This window comes from Oryzias latipes, chromosome 17 (assembly GCF_053564925.1).
Source record: "Oryzias latipes strain Hd-rR chromosome 17, Olatipes_Hd-rR_3.1".
Lineage (NCBI taxonomy): Eukaryota > Metazoa > Chordata > Actinopteri > Beloniformes > Adrianichthyidae > Oryzias > Oryzias latipes.
The window spans coordinates 30203586-30227338 of NC_136253.1; the positions used below are offsets into that span (position 1 = coordinate 30203586).

The window sequence follows — 23753 nt, forward strand, 5'->3', positions numbered from 1 at the left end:
ACGCTCTTCACCACAGTGTTGTCATGCAAGTTCTGGGATGACCATGCATTTGATGTGCTGGTTCCTAAACTCTGGATTTTAAACTGTGACTGCTAATAGAGAGGCCACCCTTTTGGGAGCTTTAAAACCAAACTGTTCCTGCACTACCATGCCTTAGCATCTGCCTAGCTGTTTTATTAAATGTTTTTTTTATTCATGTTTAATTGCTTTTATTCCTTCGTTATCATTTATCATTGCATTGTTGCATTAAGGACCCTGTGTGCAGCACTTTGGGCCTCCTTGGATGGTGGTGGAAGGTGCTCTAGAAATGGACAAATGAAATGAAATAAAAGAACAATAAATCCAAGGAGCTTTCTTTATTCAAAACACATTCAGTTGCTTGGCTTAAGCAAAATTCTAGGTATCTAATTTAAAATGCAAAGAATCAATCTGGGTCTTATTGAATGTGCTTTGATGTGTGAGTGAGAAGTGATGAAATTCAAATTAGCATAAAATGTGTTACAGATCAGCAAAAAAAATATTTCTATGTTAATTGCCTTTCTGATTTGTAAGACACATCTGAAAGCGTTTAGATTGTTGCTTTGGCTCAAATGTACATTTATTTACTTAAGGGAGCTGCTCAATTTCAACCTTTTTCACCAACATGGATAGTTTTGTTCAAGCATTTCTGTTAAGTGTACATTCTAGTTTATTTACCTGGCAATTTGATTAGGAGTATGTCAGAAATATTCACTGTTTAATGCAAATTCAATATTAGTCTGTAGCATTAACAGAGAAGGACTAGTGGTTGTTATCAACTCAGTGATTTAGCTAAAACTTAAATGAAAGGTGAAACAAAAAGTAAATTAGTTGTAGGGAAGTCTGAACTTCACCTATTTGTTGTGTTATTTATTTTTTCCTTAAACTGAACTCTGTATCTGACCATTCCTTGTTTTTGATTTATTCTTAATTTTTTCGAACAGAGTACACGTTTCAATGTCAGGTTCATTATGTCAATGTTACACCAACAACACGCCTTCAACACCCACAAAGGTGATTTTATATTTAAATGTCAAAAAATAAAAATGATTGTTGGGTTTGTAATGTCATGCTTCTGCTGTCTTCATGCTGTCAGCTTTGGTCTGGGTTGTCAATGTTTTACTGCTTTGAAATGCTTTTGATAAAAATGATAATACGACTTGTTTTGCTATTGTTTTGACTTGTGCTTCTTTTTACCATATTTATCCTTAACAATCTTCCCTTCCCTATAAGAATGTAAGGTCTCGGGTATTTGTCAGTCACTTATGGATATGAAGTGTAATGACCAAAAAACAGGAAGTGAGCACTGAGACCATGCTGATGGTATTTTGGAATATGAACCCTTAAAGATGAAAAACCAACAGAGGCAAAAAGTCTGTTACCTTTCACTTTTCCATTTGTTTTTCATCTTGTCCTTTCTAGGTTTAACAGAAAACAGAAACATTTGTTTCTGCTCAAAAAAAACTGCTCAGCCAAATGTTTTTTGTTTTTGTTTTTTTAAGAAAATTTGGGACTTATGACTTTTACATAAACATACATCCTGTTTTCGAGTCAAAGCTGTAGACCTCTTATGGTTTGCATAATTAGTACCAAAAGAGGCAGGAGCTTCTCCATCACCTCTTAATCTGTCTCATCTGTGCCTTCTTGAATTTTTTTCAGATGCCAAAAACTCCTGGCTTTAGATCCCTTTGATCCTTTATAGAAAAACAAATTATGTGTGTTCAAAATGAAAGAAGATAAATGAATGGTAAAGTCACAGTAGAGGCAAATACTAATTAATGATGATCTAATGATAACTTGTTGGTATCAATCATCCTATTTGAGATTTAAAAAAAAACTTTTAATGTAGGCCATGGGTCTGCAACCTGAGGCTCTGGAGCCACATGTGTATTGAAGAAAAATGCCAACAATTTAAATAAATAATGGATTCGTTGTTTATTCAAATTTGTATTAGTTGAGTTTTGTTATTTGAGTTAATCAGATAATGGACCAAAAACAATGGTAGAAAGTTCAATATATTGTCAGAGTGATTTTATTATTCATATCTGCTGCACAACAGTGTTTAATTGCGGATCAGATGCAAAATTAAAGTATAGAATTGCATTTACAAGTATAAAATAAAAAAGATTGGTTTCTCCTCCAGTGTTGTCAATATTTGATGGTTAAATAAAAAAGAATGATGGTGGTCCAACATCATAATGACAAAAAATGTTTAGTTTTTTTGCAATTGTAATCCAAGAAAATTCTTTATTTTATTTTATTTTGTAAGGAACCTGTCAATATTTGATGGTTAAATAAAAAAGAATGATGGCAGTCCAATGTCATAATGATAGAAATTTTTTAATTTTCTTGCAGTTTTAAGTCTAGAAAATAGTTTTATTTTATTTTATTTTGAAAGGAATTTGTATGTTTAGCTGTTAAAACTAAAATAAATTAAAATACTTTTACCATAGAAAACATACAAAAGGTATAATTTAGGTGTTGTGAATATTTAGGCTACATTTTGCAAATGAAAGTCTTAATGACCACAAAAGCATAAAAAATGAAATAATGGGCTCATTTCTTGGGACTTTGTGGCTCTTGCTTGGTTTTGGTCGGTAAAAACTGGCCTAATTGGCTCTTATACTGTAGCTCTAGTCTAAAGGTTGCAGATCCCTGATGTAGACTGTTATTCATTTGCTGCAGCCACAGTGTAATGTTGTTAAAGCAATCATGTTAATTAAATATTGGAAAAGCAACAGGTTTTTTCTTATTTCACAGAGTAAATATTTGAGAAAAAATGAACAGAAAAACAGAAAATGAAACCTTTTCCCATGGTGCACAGCGTCTCACACCACAAAAAGGTTTTGACTAGTCTTTGATGTGGACACAGAATGACTTCATATGGCTCAGCTATGTGATCTACAACATGAAAGTGTGAAAGCTTCATGTATGATTCTGAGAAAATCCCCATCTGGAGGAAGGTTGTCTATTACATCATTCTGCCAACAACACACTGGGCAAAAGAGCGGCTGAAGCGCAGGTCTCAAAAATGTTTAAAACTCTGGTTCTTTAGTCTTGTCTAGCTCATCCGATCTCAGAAACTAAGGAGGGTCCGGCTCGGATAAGGGACTGCCTGTAGGACCAGGTGATGTAAACTACTGCGACCACGTGAGAACACTTTCCACATTTTCCATGTGCCAGTCCCAGGTCTGAATAAATGCAGACATTTGGGTCAGGAAGGAAATCACATTGAACTAAAGCCAAATCATTGATTTAAACCGGTTACTTTGCATTATCCTGCGATGTGTTTTACTTTCTATTTTATGTCCTGATTTATTTTTCTCTTAATTCTCTTATTATCGTACTGTCGTGTCAAATGCTTTTATTGTGATCTTATGTCCTGCTTTTTAATAATCAAGAACTGTATTTTCTAGTGCTTTTCTTTCATAATGTAACTGTGTGATGTTTGTGAGTCTATGCTTTGTTCACTGTTTACTTGTGTACCTGCCAGTGTCCCTGGCTGTCACTTAGCATCATTTCCATTGTCAGGTAAATTTACGTTTATGATTCTCTGAATAGATTTCTATTAATGTACATTGTCCCTATCAAAGAAAATAAACCTAAACACGTAAAACTTAAAGAATGCAAAAAGGCTGAAATAATACAAAAAAATAAAATGAATAAATTCTTTGTGATTTCTCTTTTGCTCTTTGGATTTGGAATTGGTTTATTTCCAGGAATCAAAACACAATACCAAAGAAAACAAACAAAAGAGATATATCTTTACATATCAAACTTTGAATGATTAATCAGGACTTTATTGGACATTTAAAAATTTTAAAGTGAAAGAGATAAACATCCATATATATATACTGTACATCCACATTTACATGTAAGGCGATGCCATTATAATTATTCTTAATCATAAATTGCCATATTTGTACCCCTGCCAAAACAATTAAATTAATTGTTTGAAATGAGTGAGAGGAAGCAAATTAAAATAATCCCACCTCTATCAAACTTTACTTAACTACTTTAACTACTTTTTAACATAGGTAACTAAGATTTTGTTAAGACTGAGCAAAAACGATACATCTTCTTCCGTTTGTCCCTTTCGGAGTCACGGGGCTGCCGGAGCCTATCCCGGCCACATGTGGGTGAAGGCAGGGGACACCCTGGACAGGTCGCCAGTCTGTCGCAGGGTCACAATCACACACCCATTCACTCTTACACACCTGTACCAAAAATGATACAGATACTCCTATTGATTGATTGTTTTTTAAAGGTTTGGAAAACCAACAGAATATGATTTTTGTCCTGAAAGATCCTCATGCATTGCTTTTTTGTTTGTTTATTCATTTAGTTGAAAAAGCTACTTTCAATTTGAAATCACAAGAGTAACACTGTTTGGTTAACTTTCTTTATTGCTTCTTGAAATTGTGTATAATATAAGAGGCAAATTGCTCCATGATGTAATCACTTACAGCTGGAGATATATCCGGATATGAATTTGAACTATTAACAAGTTTATTTTCATAAAATCCACCAGGGAATTCTATTGTTGCTCACTAGATGGAGGCATTCTCAATAATGCCCAGAGAGACTGGAGCTGCTATTGAAATGGTAACAATATTTTAATATTGCCTGTAAGTCATGGTATCTTTCAAACACGTTCCATATGGAAACTTGTTTTTGGTTTTAAAGGTCAGTCACTGTTGATATCTGAGTTTCTGTTTGCTGAAACCTGCAGAAGTTCCTCCAGTCAGTAAATGTCTTTGCAGAGCGTTGAAGGCTCTGTTGACGGCAACATGTGAGAGAACAATGGAAGGTCAAAGATGAGTCTCTATGTCAGCTGCAGGTAGAACATACATTTCAGAGTGGTATTGGACCTGGAACAATAGTTTGAGTAAAACTGTAACACAGTCCACCTTTAACAGGTGGACAAGAAAGGAAAAAAATAATAATTTGGAGATTGAATAATTCCCAGATATTTGCTTATTTAGAACAATCTGATTCACTGATCTATAATCCATCCAGGGCGTCTTTAACCAAAACTTAACCAATGTGACTCAGAAATAAATACCTGGGTACCAAACAGTTCAGGTAAAGTTTTCCAGATTACTTGTGTTTCTTGCAAGATAATTAATTGTAAATCAAATATGTGTAGATTCAAACAAGTAAACAAGAATTAATGGCAAATCCATTCACAGGATGGAGCATCCTCTCCATCCTGTTCTTGATGGTCAGCAGAGCACCTTCTGCAATAGGCGAAGGCAGCTTCGCTGTCACACCAACCGCTACAGGAGATCTTTCCTACCTCACTTCATTGGACTCTATAACTTGTCATCCATTTGCAATAGATAAACTCATTTAAGGTCTGTCTGTTTTTCTTCAGAGCTGCCATGCAAACCAACTGTTTTTCACTGATGTTTTTTTTCCGGTTGATAGATCTTATCTTACCTTATCTTATCTTATTTTAGTTTAATAAAGTTGTTGTTTCTCCACATCAAAATGATACAAATGGAACATCATTAGCGCACTGTATGGCCACACGTCTTTGCTAAATTCAAAGTGTTTTCACACATTTGACTGAAATGATGGCTTCACAATTTCTTGCTTCCATCCCATGTGTGTAATACAAGTGGTCAATTTTACGTTATAGTAAAATAAACCTTAACCTCAACCCAAATGGTATTTTCCAACACAGATACACTTGCTTTAATTGATTCATTTCAAACAATTTTATAATGATATAGGTCAGTTCAATTAATAGCTTGCCTCAGACAGATCGATCTGGCTGGATTGTAGGAATTTAAAACCAATTAATTGATTAACCATAAGTTGATTAATCATTACACCCCTACTGAATAACAATCACAAGCAGCCAAATGTGAGGACTATGGGAGTCAGACTTCACTTGCACTTTAGTCTTTCAAGGAGAGACTTGAGATTTGACCTCAAGGACTTTGGAATTAAAGATGAAGACTAAGACTACTTGACAGACTAAAAAAATGAAAGGTTTCGTTACACTGCTTTGGTTTGAGGAATGCAGAACACCTGTTAATTTGTCCCCATAGTTTAATGACATTTTGTGACTATAGCATTTTAATTTCAAGTAGAAGGTTTAATTGCTAATTGTAGCTGAAAAAAATTAAGACTTTGGAATTTGATGCGAAAGGCGGGTTCTGTCACTGGCTGCAAACTGGAAACATTTGAAGCAGTGATGGAGAGGAGGTCACTGAACAAGATCTTATCCATCATGGACAACCCAGACCGTCCTCTCCACCCTGTTCTGGACAAACAGCGGAGCTCTTTCTCTAGGAGGCTCAGACAGCTCTGCTCCAAAACTGCCTGATACAGGAAATCATTCTTACCCAACACAATTCAACTCTACAATAACTCACAGTGTAACAGATGACTCTTGCACATTTTTGCACATTCTATTTTCTCTTGTGTTCACTGCTACGGTAACAGACAAATTTCCCACATGTGGGACCATTAAAGTACTTCTAATTCTGATTCTGATTCTGATTCTCACCAAACACTATGAGACTTGAGTTGAACTTAAATACAAAGACTTCAGACTTGATTTTGATTTGCCATAGGGACTTGTGAGTATCTTAAGTCAGCCTTGCTCACGTGCTACTAAACATTTATTATTTGCAATGAAGACCCGCTTCAATCATCTTTTGATCTATTTTAAAAGCGTTCCCAGTGGGTTTTTAATTATGATTTAAACACTTGTCGTGCATGTGTTATGGGCAGGATTGTTGGCACTGAGCACCCCCACCCCTTTTCCCCTCCCCGTGTCTGAGAGCTCGGCGAAAGAAGCTTGTGACCTGCCCAGCATATTTTTTAGATTTTTTTCAAACGGCATATTTTCACCTTTACCTGATTCACAACGATTTACATAAAGACTTACTCAGAAATGCAATTTTGAATTTAATTTTCTTAATAAAGTCATTATCAGAAATACGCCACACCGACGTGCTAAAAACACCCCAAAACATCATTTTTATCAGAGTGGGTCTTTGTTACAGCTTGATGAAAATGCAATAGCTATAAAGTCCTTCAGCCAAATAAAAGATAAGAAATGGTAAAATACAAATGTTGAAATGAGATAAAAACAAGGACAGTTTAATTCCAATGGTGCTAATACATTTGCGTTCACACACTGGACTTGGATAAATGGAAGGAAGACATATTTGCAAACAGACTAGTTAGAGGCCAAAGTTCATTATCATCACTCAAATGTAATCAAAATGCTGCAGAAGACATTAATCAAAGCGTATTCATCAAATCAAATCTGGTGAGGCAATGAAGCCTACTGGGCTGGTTCTTGGTAATTAGCATGGCAATTACTGTAAGCTGTCACAGTTCTTAAGCAACCAAGTGGACTATATGAGCTCCAGAGCGTAATCCCCAGTAAATGACAAGATAATGGAGGCAAAGAGAGGCCATTGCTTCAAAAAGAAGAGAAGATAGAATTCCCGGCAGAGATATTTTAGGGACAGACACAGAGAGACATAGAGCAAGAACAGTGTGCATTTGCTTCACATGGAGCTTATTTGAACGGGAGAGGCACGTTTTTTAAAGAATTTCTTTGTCCAGTTCAGTTATCTTAACTTCAAAGCAATTTTCTTTCTTCTTAAATTATGTACATTTCAATGATCCATAAAAGTATTTTAAAAATAGTGGCAAGATTTTTTCATTCAATATTATTCTGAGTTGAGAATTCTGTAAGTGAGAATTGTGGGTTTTTACCTGTTGAACATATATTTTTTTTATTTGACTTAGCTTGTATCTTGATTATTAAAACAGATGAAGAAAAAAACCAGTCTGCAGCATCCTCCCAGTTTTAGCCTCCCTGTGTGCACACATGAGGACATGACATTTTTGCCCTTCTAAAAAAAGATATGAAAACGCACTCCAAGCAAAAGCCTTCTTCTCAGGGGGATAAATGGTCGCTTATTTCAACAACTCTTGATGCTTTTATATTATTAGTGACTTATAAAAATTGCATAGTGGAAAAATACCACATGTTGACTGACAGAAAAGTAAATAGAAAATAAATAAATTGCTCAAACCAGATTAAATTGCGGCACATGTAACTGAGTTATAGGTTTTCTCAAGTACTGTGCAGTTGATTTTACAAATCTGTCAAAACTATAGATATTAGCGTGCAAGATGTTTAGACCACGGATGTGAACTAAGTTTTCCAGACATTACAAAATAATTTTGTGTTAAATTCGATATTATTTCAACCGCTCGGTGACTTTTTGATGCTTTTTGCGTGGTGCTTTGAGACATTTTTTGTTGTGATCTGGTGCTTTTCAAATAAAGATAATTCAATCATAATCTAAACATTCTTGTTTACAATCATGGGTTAGTCATAACTGTTGTATGTAAATAATGCTTTTGCTTAATTGGTTTCTGCAAAGCAAGAAATTATAGATTTTATTAGAGAATAGTGCATTTATGAGCCATGTTTAAGAAGATTAAGCACCTGAATTCACTTTTTCATGTGTGATAAACTGATAGTATTTTACATGTGCTTGGGAAATGCAGTTTATACATATACAGTATATATTTTGGCATTCCTATCAGGGATAAAATTCCTAAAATATTTTTTGGACATTTTATGAACCAATAAAGTGCCCAACTACTATTATGGAAACAATTACAGTCTGTTTTTGTTTTTATTGAAAATAAAACAACATAAATTTTGCCTTAAATGTTGCCACCAGCACATTAAAGAAAATGTAATGAATTGTTTTGTCATAGAAGAGAAAACGTAATATGCTTTTTTTTCTCTGCTTTAATTCAGGAAAATCGTCTTTGATAGACGAGGTTTTTAAGTAAAGGTCAAAACGTTTTTCCCTCATTCACAAACATGTGTAAGAATCACAGCTCATCAATGTTTACAGTGATGAATGTCTACAGAATTTGGGATCTGAGGGTGAGGCAAGAAAACACTTTGATTAACCAGCTTGGAGGGGTTTGAAAGCAAAATGAAAAATTTAACAAGTGAAAAACACGGTCATGACTGGGAACACCCTCTGAATTTCAATGAGCTTCATGGATCTCTAACATAAAGTAAATGCCAGCACCCTTCCTCTTTGAAGCAGCCCTGCCGAACCGGCTGTGAGACGAGCTGTCCACCTACGAGTTCAGCTCTCATTAATGATCAACATTTGTTATGTAAACTCTGCTGTTTTGTGACAGAAGGACCATTTATTTTGTGTTCAAATGACAATCAGTCTGTGTTTAGCTTAATGATGCAGCAATTCTCTAGTAATGTACTAAAGTGTAATTGTCATTTGCTCCATACAGAGGATTCCCATTAGTCAGTATATGCATGTTCTGAGCCAGAAGTTGCATTCATAAGAATATATTTTACTTCGTTAAAACCACCCAATTTTTTATTTTCATTGTATATTCATTGTTTCATTGTATATTTCATCAGTGATTTTGTAGAAATGTGGTAAAATGTAACATGACAAACAAAAAAGATGGTTTTAAAAGACAGATCTTTAAAAAAACGTGCAAAATCTATTTGTTTAAACAAACTTTGAATGCAAAATTATATTTAACCAGTTGTTCATTTGTCTGCCCATCTAAGGTAAACGGCGTATACTTATATAGCGCTTTCTACCCTCTTTTGAAGGCCCAAGGTGCTTTACAGTCACATTCACCCATCCACACACATATTCACACACTGATGGCGGCTCTGCTGCCAAACACTGGCGCCAAACTCTCACCAGAGGCAAGGTGGGGTTCAGTGTCTTGCCCAAGGACACTTTGACACATGGGCGTGCAAGGCGGGAATTGAACCTGCAATATTACGATCATGGGTCAACCGCTGCACCACGGCCGCCCATCCATCCATCCATCCATCCGGGCCAATGTGCTTCAGTATTTTTTTTTTATATTTGGATACAGTTTCGCAATTTTAAAGTTGATAAATGCACTCGCTGGCGCCCTTTTTAGGTATGCACACCTGTCCAACTGCTTGTTCAAGCATATTTACTCACCCAACTCAATGCATTTAGGCATGTAGACATGGTCAAGACGATCTGCTGCAATTCAAACCGAGCAGCAGAATGGGCAAGAAAGGTGATTGAAGTTACTTTGAACATGGCATGGTTGTTGGTGCCAGATGGACTGGACTGAGTATTTCAGAAACTGCTGAGCTACTGGGATTTTCACCCACAACCATCTCTAGGGTTTCTAGGGATGGCCCGAAAAAGAGGAAATATCCAGTTGGCTGCAGTTCTGTGGGTAGAAATGCCTTGTTGGTGTCAGAGGTCAGAGGAGAATGTCCAGTCTGGTTCCAGCTGATAGAAAGGCAACAGGAACTCAAAGAACCACTGGTTACAACTGAGTTCTGCAGAAGAGCATCTCTGAACGCACAACACGTCCAACCTTGAAGCTACAGCAGCAACGCAGGTGCCACTCCTGTGAGCTAAGAACAGGAAACTGAGGCTACAATTCACACAGGCTCAACAAAATTGGACAATAGAAGATTGGACAAACGTTGTTTGGTCTGATGAGTTTCCATTTCTGCTGTCACATTCGGATGATAGGGTCAGAATTTGGTGTCAACAACATCAAAGCACAGATCATGTCAAAATGGACCAAACTCTCTTAAGAACAATACTGGATTGGATTTATCTGCGCTTTTCCAGATGCACAAAGCCCTAACAATCTATGTCCATTACTCATTCACTCCTTATTTATACTTGGTTATGGTAAGTTACTGATGTAGCTACAGCTGCCCTGACAGAGGCGTGGGTGTCAGTACACGCCTACGGGCCCTCTGACCATCACCGGGACATTCATACGCAGGAACGGGAAAGTGTCTTGCCCAAGGACACAACAACAGTTGACTGGGAACTGTTGAGACATTCATTGGACATTCATTCGTTCATTGGACGACCTGCTCAACCCCCTGAGCCACTGGCACACTGTTTCTTGTAAAATCTATGCTACCAAGGGTTAAGCCAGGTCGGAAGGCAAAAGGGGATCCAACCTGGTACTAGGAAGGTTTACCAAAAATAGTGGCTAGTGAGAGTAAAACTTTTTTGGGCATGGATAAAAACAGACATTGACAGAGAAAAAGAATTTTTGCCAAGTGTGAAATTGTTTTTTACTTTTGACTAAGGCTTGTGTGACTTCCTATTAAAATCAAAGACATTCTGTTCCACAAAGGATCATCCCACTGAAGCTAATGTACTCCCATAAAAAGTTTAAAAAATGCACGTCTACTTTGGCGGGCTGTCATCCTTTTCCCTACTTACTACTGCTGTTAACCTGAACTTTGTTGATTTATTTTGTATAGCTAATAAACATTGTTGTGCAGCTTTAAACTACTAAAATATAAGATTAGTAAAGAAAATCAAACTTTTTACTAAAGTTTTGATAGTATTTGAAATCTGAGTAAAATAGAGGAATGGAAGAGCGAAGCAGGCCTCGATTTAGTGTATCTCCCCCCTAGTAGCACCTCAGCTATAAATTCATACATTTAACAAATCTAAATAAAGCAGTGATAGCCAAGGATTTTTTCTTTAAAGTTAAGGCTACTATCATTTTTATTTTTTCTTCAGTCAGACAGCCTCTCCAGGGAGGTAAAAGAGCCACATGTGGCTCTGGAGCCTCAGGTTGCAGACTCGTTCTAGACTGAAACACATGCTCCTGGGTCCAATTTCCTTTAGTTTACTCATCTGTGTGAAACTGTATGAACACGCACTATGACTGTAATCTTCTCCCTTCAGCTTCAAAAAGAAATAAAAAAAACTCACTTATGTGGGTTCAGATTGTTTATTGGCTTTTTATAGTGATTACTCCAGACATGTCGGTATACTTACAGTACGATAGCATGTATTCTGCAGCCCAGCATCCAAACACAAACACTTGAGTTGCAGAGTGCCAGGGAGCCTCAGCAGGGCTCACTATAATAGGCAACTCGAGAGCTTCTGTGTATCCTCTGTGACACTGCTTTGAGTACCCTTGATATTAAAATGAGTCTCTGCATTTTGATTTCCAGGTTCAGTGACTGCACCTGCTGAACTTATTGCCCGAAAAACAATTTTTGTCTTCTTAATAAACGAACAAGCTTATTGCTTTATGGATATAAAATACATTGAATGTCAGATAAATACACTTTGCAGGGTGAAATTGCTCTTTTTTAAAAATTTTTTTTTTCAGAAACTGAGGCTAAAATTCAGTTGTTTTTCTCAGCTGCAATCTTAGTTTCTTCTTTTATCAAAATGGATTACAAGAAATTAACCTCATTGTAGGTGCTTTGTAAATATTTATGTCCATTTGTTTCCATGACAGCACAACCATTGTTTCCATGACACCATAACTCCTTTATTTCAAGTCTGATTGTCCATCTAATGGATATTTCCCTTTCATCAGTCTTTTTAAATAGCCTGTCAGAAAGTAGCTGAATATTGCAGTTTGGGCTAAAGGGGAGATTTTAATGCATGCGAGCACTCACAGGACAGAGGTTGAATTCATTAAAAAAAAAAAAAGTTATTTGTCACTCTTTCATTTTTCTGTGTTTAATCAGCATGACCTGAGCTCTCTTACATTTATTTCATTAACACAAAATATCGACCTTGTTCATTTTGAGATAGAGGAGAATTTTCTTTGCGAATGTGGTGAAAGCATCTGAAAAGGCCAGCCTTATGACTGGTCCCTGTGCAGCATTTGAAAGGTGAGAAACTCTGGACGAGGAAAGGGCTATTTCTGAGAAAATAACAGTAATTCAGACAGGGCTCCTTCGGTCACATCTGTGATGGTGTTTCTCGTCTTTGGCCAACAGAGGTCCAGGACAGTATATACGACTTTTGTAAGATCTATAGGTAAAGTTATTACACAGTGAAAACCAGTTGCATTATGTACATTTTGGTGCTTTTATAGGCACAAGTCTAAAAACAAAAGAAAAACTTACCTCTGACTGTTTCTTTTATCACTTTTAATTATTTCCAGTGGAATTTTTCAAAAGTTTTGAAAATTGTACCTTAATACAATCTTTTTTGAATCAAAAATGCCTTTTGAGCAAAAGTAGATAATCTTTTTAGGACTGTCTGTGTTATGAATGATACCTATAAATGCAATTAAGCAATAAACCACATCGGCTTCAAAATTATCTTAATTTTGTTTGTTTGTATATGTTAGTATATGTTATACTGGGACAGTATCCCATTTAAAACATTTAAAAATGCAAATAGATAAGATTCTAATCTTTTAGGCTAATTTCCATCTTTGGTCCCTTTAGACAGGTTGATGTTTAATCAACAAACAGGATTATAGTAGGCAGACCACTGCAAATACAAAGAGATAAGGAAATAGAAAATAAAACACAACAGTAAATTTATAACCATTGAAGCAACAACTGAGGGAAAAGTAGACAAAGAACAAAAAAATAAAATCAAAATAAAAAAGGGCTCTAATAAAAATTTTACAGAAAAAAACAATACAAATACAGAGTTGTGGTGGCAGTTTTGATTTTCTAAAAGCCATGATTTTATTCAAATGAGTTTAGAGTTTAGTTTTTTTTATTGTAGTGGGAATTGAGTTGCAGGTGTGATCTGCTCTAGGAGCAAACTATATTTTCATATCTGGAAATGTATTGAGGTGTCAAAGACCTTTGAGGTTATGTTGATAACCTATTAAAAATCACCTTATTGTGGTTGATAAATGACCCCTGATGAAGGAAAAATATAACGAAGACAGTCCAAACAGTAAAGTCAGTGATGATTATGTTTAGCGGAATAAATGGATGTAAAGCTAAATTTTAAAAAATCTGTCTAGTTTTTATTCTTCTCTCTAAAACATTCATCTGACTGTAGATTTAAAATATCGACAATCACAAGTGTCATAATTGAAAGGTTTTAAAAGGAAGATATCATTGAAGAAAACAAATCAAACTTGATATTTTTGTACTTTTACCAATCATCCTATTATTTATTGGTCTATAGGCAGGGTTAATTGAATCGCACCCGGGATCGTTTTAGTTTCTTGTTTTATGACACACGCTAAATAAAGTTACAGGAAGTTTACTTCCACTCTGTTTAGAAACAAAATTCCTTCATAACCTGTTCTTGCTGGCAGCGTTCTAAAGAGATTCGTTTCAAAGAGAAATGAAAATTGGTTCAGCCTGGTGCGCACGCTCTCAAGCCATTTCACCGGTGCGCGCTCTGGTGAATCCAAACGTGCCCGTGAATCAAATATGAAGATTTCATGAGGGAAATATGGTGATTTAGGATGGTTAAACAAAGTGGGTTGGCGCACTGAGGTGATTCAGACCATGAGGGGCGAAATATGAATAATGCAGGAAGAAGCAGACCGTTTTTTTCCTCCTTGGGACGGTCAGTGGTCACTCGCTTAAATGTCAGTTTAAACTGGAAGTTAAAGTCGGCTTTGCGCAGACTTTTGTTTTCCTCAAAGGTTTTGTGGCGCGTCTTTTGACACTGACTTCTCATCATGGAATTGGAACATTTGGAGACAGATGCTGTGATGTCTCAGTGCGATGCGCTCAGGCGCAGCTGGCAAACGCGCAATCCCCATCAGTGTTGAGGCAGCAAGATCAGTTTGATCAGGAAACCCCCAGCTTTAGGAAAGGTTCGAGGGCGCTGACGCACCTGTTGATTTTTCTTCTCATGAAAATGCGCCTGTTCCACGCCTGCATGTTGCGGATTTAAAAAGCGCAGCGCGCTCCTCACTTCTTCTCCACCATGTCGGAGGAACACTCAGATTTGAACTCCACGGGCTATTATTTTGACAGTTCCTCCACGAGAGTCCAAAGCAGCTTGGTGTTCTCAGGACCCATGTTTGTCCTTCTGATGGTGATGATGGTGACTTTGGTTGTTGTCATAGTTCTGGGGAATGCGCTGGTCATTTGGGCTTTCAAGGTGGACAAGAGTTTGAGGAGACAATGCAATTACTACTTTTTGAATTTGGCCATCTCAGATTTTCTTGTGGGTGAGTCTTTAATCTTCATCAAAAAGACAGTTTTTGTTGGATCTGTTTTTTTATAAACACATTTCCGTTTTTGTGTGTGTTACCAAGCATCATTAACCTCAGCTAAGTTGGGTTAAATATCAGAAAACTCAATATTTTGTCTCTGTGTATTGATTGTAAACCTTTTCTTTGGGTGCAGTGTTACAAATTCTGCGACAGTGTTTTTGTATAGTCATTTGTTTCAGTATGTAAGGAAGTACTGATCATATTTTGGTCCCATCTGAGTGTACCACTGTTCTCCGTTAGGTGCATTTTGCATCCCAGTCTACATCCCCTACATCCTCACAGGCAGGTGGACGCTGGGTCGAGGGCTCTGCAAACTCTGGCTGGTTGTTGATTACCTGCTTTGTTCAGCATCCGTCTTCAGCATTGTGCTCATCAGCTACGATCGCTTCCTCTCGGTCACCAGAGCAGTGAGTGGAACACTTTGTTCTTCACAGCCCCTCCCAAAAATAAAAAATAAAAGGGAATTTTTAATGGGAACATCTGCACTTGTGACAAAATCTAACTAATAAATTGGACAAAGTTTATTCTTTTACTAGGAAAGGTTTTAGATTAGGGATTGCAAGCAAAAACACACATGCTCACTCTTAATAGTCTGTAGTTAAATTTTCAATGAGTCTTAAAGGTCACTGGTTGGGGCAGAGCCACCTCATTTTCCCAAACGTGTCCATCTGTGGAGGTTAATCATCTCTGACCCGTTCAGGCCCAGTGCCATCGCTAATTATAGTGAGAAAAGAAAAAAAACAACAACACAAAATTAGGACCATGAAAGTAAAGAAAAATAACAAGACCAGCAAAAGGATGTCATCATCAACTGTACAATCGATTACAGAAAATTTTAACTTAACCCATAAGAACATGGTGACATCAGTATAACAGAAAAACATCAAAAGAGGGTTCTGTGGTCCACTTGGTATATCCAAATAATTTTCATTTTCAAGAAAAATGGCTGGTTCTTCTGGGTTAAATGATGCACTCCAATGAAAATTGTTTTATGTGGGGGGACATATGTAAAGAAAATTAAGATTAAATTGGAGAAGACAAAGAAATGCCATTGGAAAAAGCCTGTAGCAATGCTGTTAGTGCTACAGTTGATGCCACAAGCTCCCTGCTCCGCTCCATTCCGATGCATCCACGTGTAGACAAATAGATCCATGCACGTCTTCATTTTCCTCATCCGAGTTAGCGTCTGGCTCCAAACTGTACAGCTGGATAGCTCCAATGTTGCCCACCATTTTTGTTGCACCCGTAATGTTAGGTTGGGGTTGTGAGGGGCTGTAAGCTAACAGGAAAGACTGTAAATAAAGGGATGACAGGAAATAAAATTAGGTTAACTCTGCACCAACTGTCCCACCCACAACTCAGAGGCAAATTTCTAAAGAACTTCTGCCACTCTGCAAAAACTATATAGCTTAAAGAACGACACACGTTTTTTGATTTTGCCTAAAAACTTCATAATCATAACTAAAAGATCACTGGGGATATTTTAAAAGAGGTCAAAATATCTTTTAAGGCTGACTTTAAGGAAGAATTCTTGTTATTTAGAAAACTCCACAACTGTTCACGTTTACTTTACGTTGGGCTTCCACCCACAGATGTTTGGGTCCTACACACATCTGTGGGTGGTGGGATGATGCTTCCCGTGGCACACAAAGAGAGTCCTCTATTTCCTTTCAGAGACAAACACTTAACATCAGAGCAATGAATACAAATAACACCAGAGAGAGAACCTTTTCTTTAATTAGACAGCTTTCATCATAGAGGTTCTCCTCAGTGCCACGGTCTTTCCAACCCCGGAGAGATCAATCGCTTCAGACCCAGGCCTCCAGAAGCAAAGCAACATTTTCCTAAAAGCATTTCTCTCTGAACATTGGCAGACAAAGGGCTGTCAACAGTCAGAGCCACAGTTTGTCTTTGAAAAGAAGTGATGGAGTCAGATTACGCACCAGCTAACGTGACATCACATCATCAGAAATGCAGAAGCACCGTTTTTTTTACGTGCCAATTTTGATTAGGGACTGAGCAAAATGAAACAGAATCTTGAGGAAACCGGATTTGAGCAAGACACTGCAGAACAAAGAATCATTATGCAAACATGAGTGGAAACGAGTCCAAACGTCTCCGAGCTGCAGTTAAATGAAAACAGCGGAGTGTATTCCATGTCACTGCACAGCTTGTAAAGTGTGCCGTGCTCTTAACAGACAGGTGGACAGGGACATGGGACATAGCTGTAATTAAGACAAGTGGCCTTGAAAGGTTCTCCCTTGACCTAACACTCTGTAACACACTTCCAGGCTGCATCTTCTTCTAGTTTGAGATATGACTTACATGGGATCATCAGTATCTACAGGTTTAAATGTAAAGCTTAATTTTGAGCCTCAAACAAATGAATTCCCTTACACAGAGGTTTGCTCTAAAGACCCACTCCAATGAAAATTGTGTTTTTAACATGTCCTTGAGGCATTTTTTTCTCGTAATGGGGAACAAATTTAAAGAAAATTAAGCTTAAAACTGTATTTCTGAGTATATCTTTATTCAAATCATTGTGAATCAGGAGAAGAGGAAAAAACGTCGTTTGGAAAAACCTTGTAAGTGCATGTAACTATGACAAGCGACAAGCTCTCTGCTCCGCTAAATTCTGATGCATCCACTTGTAGACAAATAGATCCATGTATGTCTTCTTTTTCCGTGTCTGATCTGGCATCTGGCTCCAAACTGCATGACTGGATAGCTCCAATATTGCTCGCCATTTTTGTTGCACCGGTAATGCTAGGTTGGGGTTGTGAGGGACTGAAAGCCAGCAGGAGAGCACATAAACAGATGGATGATGGGAAGAGATTGGGCTTAATCCACAACAATAGCCACACCAACAACCCAGAGCAGAATTTCTGATAAACTCCTGGCACTCTTCAGAAACTATGTCTTAGAAAGCAACACAGGTTATTTGATTTTACCAAAAAAAAACGACAACATAATCATTATTAAAAGACCACTGGGAATGCACTAGCAATAGATCAAAAGAAGACTGAAGTGGAACTTTAAAAGTTTGTTGAATGCTCCCTAAACTAAAGGTTTTATGCACCCGAGCGGTCAGAAATGGGATCTATTTGTTGAAGCCTCGCCCTCATTTGTGTGGCACCATCCTTGTGTTATTAACTCAAGAAAACCTGTGTGGTTTGAGGCGGAAGCAGAATATAATCTAATGAAAGGTACTTGAACTCGAATGGAACTTGGTAAAAGCCCGGGAGGGTTTGACAAGTATAGAAAAACCAAAGTTAGAGTGTTCCCGCAGCCACTTTCAGTTTAAGGCTTAAAATTTCAACAACATTTAAAGAACAAAGAAAAACTTTTTTGATTTAACCCTCAGAAGTCTCTGAACTTACTTGTGCATTTGCCAGTCACAATGTTTGTTTACAATCGTGCAGGAATAATTATCATTCATAATTTAACGTGAAGGTTTCAATGTTCAGCAAATGTTTAGCTTTTAAAAAAATATAAGAGTTACGACACATAATAGTGATACCCTTTGGAATAAATCCTTGAAACAATTTAAATACGGTAGTTTAATGTAGGTTAACCTGTTAACATTTTAGTTAATTTTTTTGCTTCTCTTTGCTTTGTTTTTGGATTTACACATTTTTCTTTTACCTATAAACTTGAGATGAGAACTTGTAAAACACGAAAACAGTTTGAACTGAATTGTTGTGATTCTTTTCGCTGCAAAAAATGACAAGATTTACATATCGGAATTGATGTTTTTAGGCAGTTTCAAGTTTGTTGTGGAATTATTGTGCAGTATAATGACAACACAAGAATCGGTGAACAGTGCATGCTTGTATAGTGCTTTTCTACGCTGCTCAGAGTGCTTTACAGTCCCATTCACCCATTCAAGCACACAGTCACACTCTGGCACCAGCATTCAGAGGCATTGGGGGGTTTAGTGTCTTGCTCAAGTACGCTTTAACACATGGGCAGGGAAGGCGGGAATTGAACCTCCTGGGACCTGGCTTCCACATGTCTGAATACCCATTTTTGGTTATAATACCACATTAGTAAATCCTGCTTAGGTGGAGCCCTTAGACTATACATTTAGAAGGTTAGCTAAAAAATTAGCTTAGGTCTTAAAAATGTAAAGGTAAATTATTTAGAAGAAATTGTGTAGTAGTAAAAAGAAAATGTTCAAAAAAGGCCCCAAGCAAAGGGTTAATCCTGCAATTGATTTATGCTTTTTGTTGAATATTTTCATCTTTAAAGTGCAGCATTTTTCTGATTAAACCGGAGGCTGCTCTGTTTGACATGTCTTTATACTGAGCAGCTTAACGATGCCGCAAGAAACTGCCACTTAATAGTTTCCCCTGACTTCAAACCTCAGAGATGATGGACACAGTTCAGAGGTCTTCCAGGCTGAGGAGCAGACTGTAGGAGCCTGTCAACACAGAGCAGCGTTCAAGTCATAATGAGAGTAGAGGTCAGATTTAAAGGTTCTGCTGAATATTCAGAAAAATATACTGTAAAAAGGTTTAGAGCACTGCAAAAGGCAGTGTTGTATCAAATTGCTTTGAAGCATTGTTGACCATAAATCATATGTTTATGCAGTTGTTGCGGTACTGCGGAGAGCAGAAACCTATGACAATATTTCAAAAAATCAAAGTCAAATGTTTTATGTTATGTTCTTCTATTTAGCTATTTAATGCCATTTTTAAAAGGCATATTTTTGTATTTGCTCATCTGGACATTTTTAAATGATCATTCACCATATCAAACATAATTGTACACCAAATAATAATTGGAAATGGTGGCTTTGTTCATGATACGATTCTAGAAAGGATTCAGCTATTTATTGTTTTTATTTATTTATTTTTCAGTTCATTTTCTGTTCATCCTGATTCCTTCTGTTTATCATGCACACTCACAGCCAGAAAATCAACCAACCTGAGCTACATCTTTGTGATCAGTGGGAAGGTGTCATCTGCAGCATGGATACATGTCAATCTGTGCCAAGCTGGATATTTAGGACATTTGTCTGTTTGGAGCTTCGCTACACAATACTGATAATTTCACAGATGTTGCAAACACAGCTTCTTGCAGAACTTTTGCATTATTATTTAGAGATTTGGTTCAGATTTCAAAGTGAACCAAATTTTTAAAATTACTTTTTTACCCTTTTATCTTGTGCTATCCTATGGGGTCCAGATGACCCGATTCTTACATTGACGTGTTCTCCCTACCATGACAAAGGTGGATAAAGGCGAAGAGGATTTCATGTAATCCATGGACACCAGTGAAGATCACAAATCCTTGAAGAAAAAAGACTCAGCATACTATCTGTATGACCCCACTCCCAATGTTAAAGTGCATAGGATAGCACAAGGGGTATTACTTATAGTAGCTATGTTACATCCAATCTCACTCATTTCAGAGCAAGTTTGTTGATGCCTGGCAAATTGAGTCAGTTTAGCGCCCTCTGCTGTCAATTACCTGCAAAACACCTCCTTTAAAAGGGTTAATAAAAAAACTTTTTAAAAATTAAATTTCTTTATTTCTTTTCATTTTCACAACAACAACAACAAAAAGATCTTGCACAAGTTGTTTTACAAGTGAAATGAAAGCGAACAGATTTAACAAACTTGTTTTTCTGCCCATTTTTCATTATTTGAATAAGTGAAGTCCATTTAAGGCAAAAAGGGAAAAATAAGATGCACTTACATATATAAGTATAAATTCAAATCCTTACATACACACATGAAATATGAAAAGATTAAAAATTGATTTTAGGTTTAGGTACTGTATCTTAACATACATTTCAGCAATAGAACCTTTATATTGTTTGTTTGTTGTTGACATAACATTATTTGTTTAGATTGACCCTGCCAATGGCAAATTTCATACCTAAGTCATACCTAAGCTACACGGTTCATTGTTATAATTTTTAAGGAAATCTTTTTAACAAGTTTTTGAAAGTGATTTGATTTCTTTAATTGGTTGTTTTGGGTTGTTCTATCTTGACATCAACACTTTGCTATTGAAAAAACTCTTTCAGAGAAAATCTATTGAATCTATTTTCCTCTTAATTTACTTGAATTTCAGGAAGAAAGAACATTATCTCACTGCATATTTTTGTATGAATGTTTCTCAAAGAGTAGATTTAAAAAAAAAGATCTGTTTTTATTCACAGAGTTGTAGCAGTGAGTGAAATATTCAGATGTGGAAAATCTGGATCAGCAAATGCGTGACGGTGCACAAACATCCCTGAAAAACAGGCTATTCACATTCTAAACAGAAATTGCCCCTAATTCAACTATTGTTGTTTAGAATTTTTTTCAAGTATCATGTTTTTTTCTCCCAATATTGAAGTAAATTAGTTTTCAACATGTAGAGATAATGATATTATTGGAAGAAGGTTTATTAATTTAAGCTTTCTAAATGCCTTTTCTATTAACTAATTTAAGATAATGCAGGTGGATTCCTGGGGTGACGGCAGATAAATGTATCACTGGAAGAATCCTTGAAGTAAATTTCTCATTCATGCTGTTTTTCTTCTCCAGGTGAGTTATCGTGCCAGGCAGAGCATGACTCATCAAGCTATTATCAAGATGATTGCCGTCTGGGTCCTTGCCTTTGTCCTGTATGGCCCAGCGATCATTTTTTGGGAGCTGGTAGTGGGCAAAAGTCGTGTGCCAAAGGATGAGTGCTTTGCAGAGTTCTATTACTCCTGGTACTTCCTGCTGAGTGCTTCTATGCTGGAGTTTTTCTCTCCTTTCATCTCTGTGGCTTTCTTCAACCTCAGCATTTACCTCAGCATACGCAGGAGGAGACAACACCACAGGGAGGCCCAGCTTCAGCTTCAAGCCAACGAACCTGCTTCTGCCCATGGGGAAAGTAACCCCCTATCCCAGAACTGGGGGTTTGGGATAAAACGGCCTTTAAGAGGTTCTTTCCACTCCCAGACCTCCTCTCCCTGTTTGGGTAAACCGGATCCCTCACCCAGCAGGGCTGCTCATCCGAGCCGTCTGTCCAGGGATAAGAAAATTGCTAAGTCTCTGGCTATCATAGTTTGTGTGTTTGCCATCTGCTGGGCACCGTACACCCTACTGATGATCATCCGTGCCGCCTGCCGAGGGCGATGCATCCAGCATCACTGGTATGAGGTCACCTTCTGGCTCCTGTGGCTCAACTCCGCTATTAACCCATTCCTGTACCCTTTGTGCCACAGTAGCTTTCGAAGGGCCTTCAGCAAGATCCTCTGCCCAAACCGGCACACAACGCCACCTTCATCTGTGCTCCGCTCAGGCCAGTGACCAGCAGAGACCTGTGGATGGACGGTTATAAGCAATGTGCCACAGGCAGGGTAAAAATAAGTCAAATTTCAAATCAAAATCGACAAAAACAAAGCGGTGTGTCATTGTTTGTCTTGTAGAACATAGCTGATAGTCCTCAGTGACAAAGACCTGTTTTGTTCTGCAATCCATGTTGTAATTGAATGACTTTTAATTTAAGTTATTCCAAAATAGACAGAAAATTAAATTTTTGTACATAGCAAGAGAAACATATGTACATTTGTTCACTGTATAAATGGTTGTAGCAGTAACAAAGCAGATAATATTAAGTGCATTATAATTTATGTGTATTCAGATATATATTCATTGGAAGTGATGCTATCTTTGCATCATGATGACTTCATGTCCATCCCTTTTATCAGAATGTCATGCTGCCTTCATCTTTGAGGAAGTGCAGTGAAATAAAAACACAAAGTGCCATTACTTTGAAACTCACGAAAGAAGATGTGCAAAAACGTTTTTCTGTCTCATTTTTTGACTGTTTATTTATAGTATTGCATTGATGCTAACACTCAGTAAAAGTATTGTTCCTCATCAAATACATGCATTTTGTGCCAGACGGAGTCAAAAGTAAATAAACATTTTGTCACCTTAAATCTTCTAAATGGTGGTCATCATGAAGCACAGCTTTCTCAAATCGATCATTTTTGACAGAGGAGTTGCGGTTTACATATTTTTGGAATGTTGCCTGTTCATGAACAACATCAAATATTTATTACCTGGGACAAACAGGTGAATGTACCTTCTTGTACCACTAGATGTCACCGTTAACCTTTGTGGTTTTTTGTGTTGCTGTGCCTGATACATGGTTTTCATTCGACCATTTTTCTGTGAAATACTTTATTTTGTTTTCTTTGTCGTGTTATAATATTGTTTATCAAATCCAGGGTATTGATGGTGCTCATTTAACTGATGTTTTTGTTCCATGTTTATGTATTTGGTTAGAATGGTTTACTGAGTGTTGCAAACAGTTTTCAGTCGGTGAAATCATCCTAAAGGCTTGGAATTTGTGAAAAAACAATATAAGTTTTAACAGAGGAAATATGTCAAATACTGATTATTGTTTGGTTTAAAGGGACTTTAATACAAAGATTTGTGTTTTACTGTCAATAACAACTGAGTGTCGTCACTTCTTTGTGTGTTGTGTGCTCTGGAAAACACGAATCTGAAACCAATTTTGCAACATTCCTCTGTCTGTCTGTCTTTATTTGCTACAATTAAATTAGTTATTAGCAGATTTAGACTTGTTAGATCTGCAATTATACTATCATGTCGGAGAGTGGGGCTGCATTTGCAGGTGCTCCGGTCCCACTGGGGACTTGCATTGCTCAAATTATGGTTGTAGCTTTTGTTCACATCTGGGCCCCTGGTCAGGTGCTGAGA

General features: G+C 37.1%; 1 protein-coding gene across 1 annotated transcript; it reads left to right on the forward strand.

The window, feature by feature from the left end:
• Positions 1-14314: 14314 nt before the first annotated feature.
• LOC101164005 (histamine H3 receptor-like) lies at positions 14315-23550 on the forward strand. The gene is made up of 3 exons (XM_011486929.3): positions 14315-14991; positions 15277-15443; positions 21579-23550. Exons 1-3 carry the CDS (start codon positions 14745-14747, stop codon positions 22329-22331), a joined length of 1167 nt encoding a protein of 388 aa, XP_011485231.1. The 5' UTR covers positions 14315-14744; the 3' UTR covers positions 22332-23550.
• The last annotated feature ends 203 nt before the right edge of the window (positions 23551-23753 follow it).